Source organism: Orycteropus afer, unplaced genomic scaffold (assembly GCF_000298275.1).
Source record: "Orycteropus afer afer isolate SDZICR_OR568_19922 unplaced genomic scaffold, OryAfe1.0 scaffold00541, whole genome shotgun sequence".
NCBI lineage: Eukaryota > Metazoa > Chordata > Mammalia > Tubulidentata > Orycteropodidae > Orycteropus > Orycteropus afer.
The window spans coordinates 149,665-150,834 of NW_006922128.1; the positions used below are offsets into that span (position 1 = coordinate 149,665).

At 58.5% G+C, this 1,170-nt stretch overlaps 1 protein-coding gene across 1 annotated transcript in view; it reads left to right on the forward strand.

The window, feature by feature from the left end:
• TENT4A (terminal nucleotidyltransferase 4A) overlaps positions 1-1,170 on the forward strand; it is a 51,144-nt gene that overhangs the window by 31,933 nt on the left and 18,041 nt on the right. Inside the window, exon 4 of the mRNA XM_007955801.1 lies at positions 60-132. Within this exon, the coding sequence (XP_007953992.1) occupies positions 60-132 (73 nt within the window). The remainder of the gene's footprint in view (positions 1-59; positions 133-1,170) is intronic.

Genomic DNA, 1,170 nt, shown 5'->3' on the forward strand with positions numbered 1-1,170 from the left:
CTCTATGCCCTGGCCCACCATCGCCCCACCCTGCAGCTGTGTGCCCTACCCTCCCACAGGGGGCCTCCCCGACTAGCCAATGGGGGCAGCTTTGCAGCCCCAGGTTGCGTTCTGAGACTTCTCTACAGTGCTGTGAGTGTGCTGCACTTTGGTCGTGTAATCATGATTACTAGCAGTGACAGGCATGGCAGTCACAGTCTGATCTCCTGGGACTGAAAAGGCCATTAAGCACTGGAAAGCATGCTTGGGTCTCCTTTATTGGGGTCAAGAGAGGAAACCCAGCTGAGATGGGATGCCGACCCTCGGCACCACTGCTGTGGAGGGGGCTGTCGAGACACGTCAACCCGTGGGACCACCCCCATTGAGGGCGCCCTGAGGCGGGATGCCGACCCTTGGTGCCACTGTGGAGGGGGCTGTCGAGACACATGTCGACCCGTGGGACCACCCCCATGGAGGGCACCCTGAGACGGGATGCCGACCCTTGGTGCCACTGTGGAGGGGGCTACTGAGGCAGACGCTGACCCTTAGTACTACTGCCGTGGAGGGCGCCCTGAGACAGGATGCTGACCCTTGGTGCCACTCCTGCAGAGAGCAGCTAGAGATGGGTCACTGACACTCGGTACCACTGCCATGGAGGGCGCCCTAACACAGGACGCCGAACCTTGGCACTGCTGCCAGGGAAGGTGTCCTGAGATAGGACGCCAACCCTCAGTACCACCACTGGGGAGGACGCCCTGAGACGGAATGGCAGCCCTCAGTCGGAAAGGACAGGGCCCCTGTTCCTTGTTCTTCTTAGAAGGCTCAGCTGTGAAAACCTTTCTCTTGGGGACAGGTTGGAAGACGAGGCAGCTTGTTAAGTGTGTTTAGGTCCAAGATCCTACAAACTGCTGGCCTTTTGTGTGACAGCCTGTGACTTGCCTGTCTGGTAGGCTGACGTTTCAGTTGTAAATTGGTTTGTGATTTGGCATCTGGTTAGGATCCCCTGGCTGTGCAGAAGCCAGGTGGGCATTAAGGTGGGGCTTGATCTCACTCTTGAGTGGAACCAGTGGCCTGCGCCTTGGTGCTCATCGGGTGCCCGGGTAACTGTTTAGACAGTATGACGTGTTACCAAGGTGGGTCACTGAGGTGTGCCCAGATGGGGGCTGAGTGTGTCATGTGCACACTGTGTCC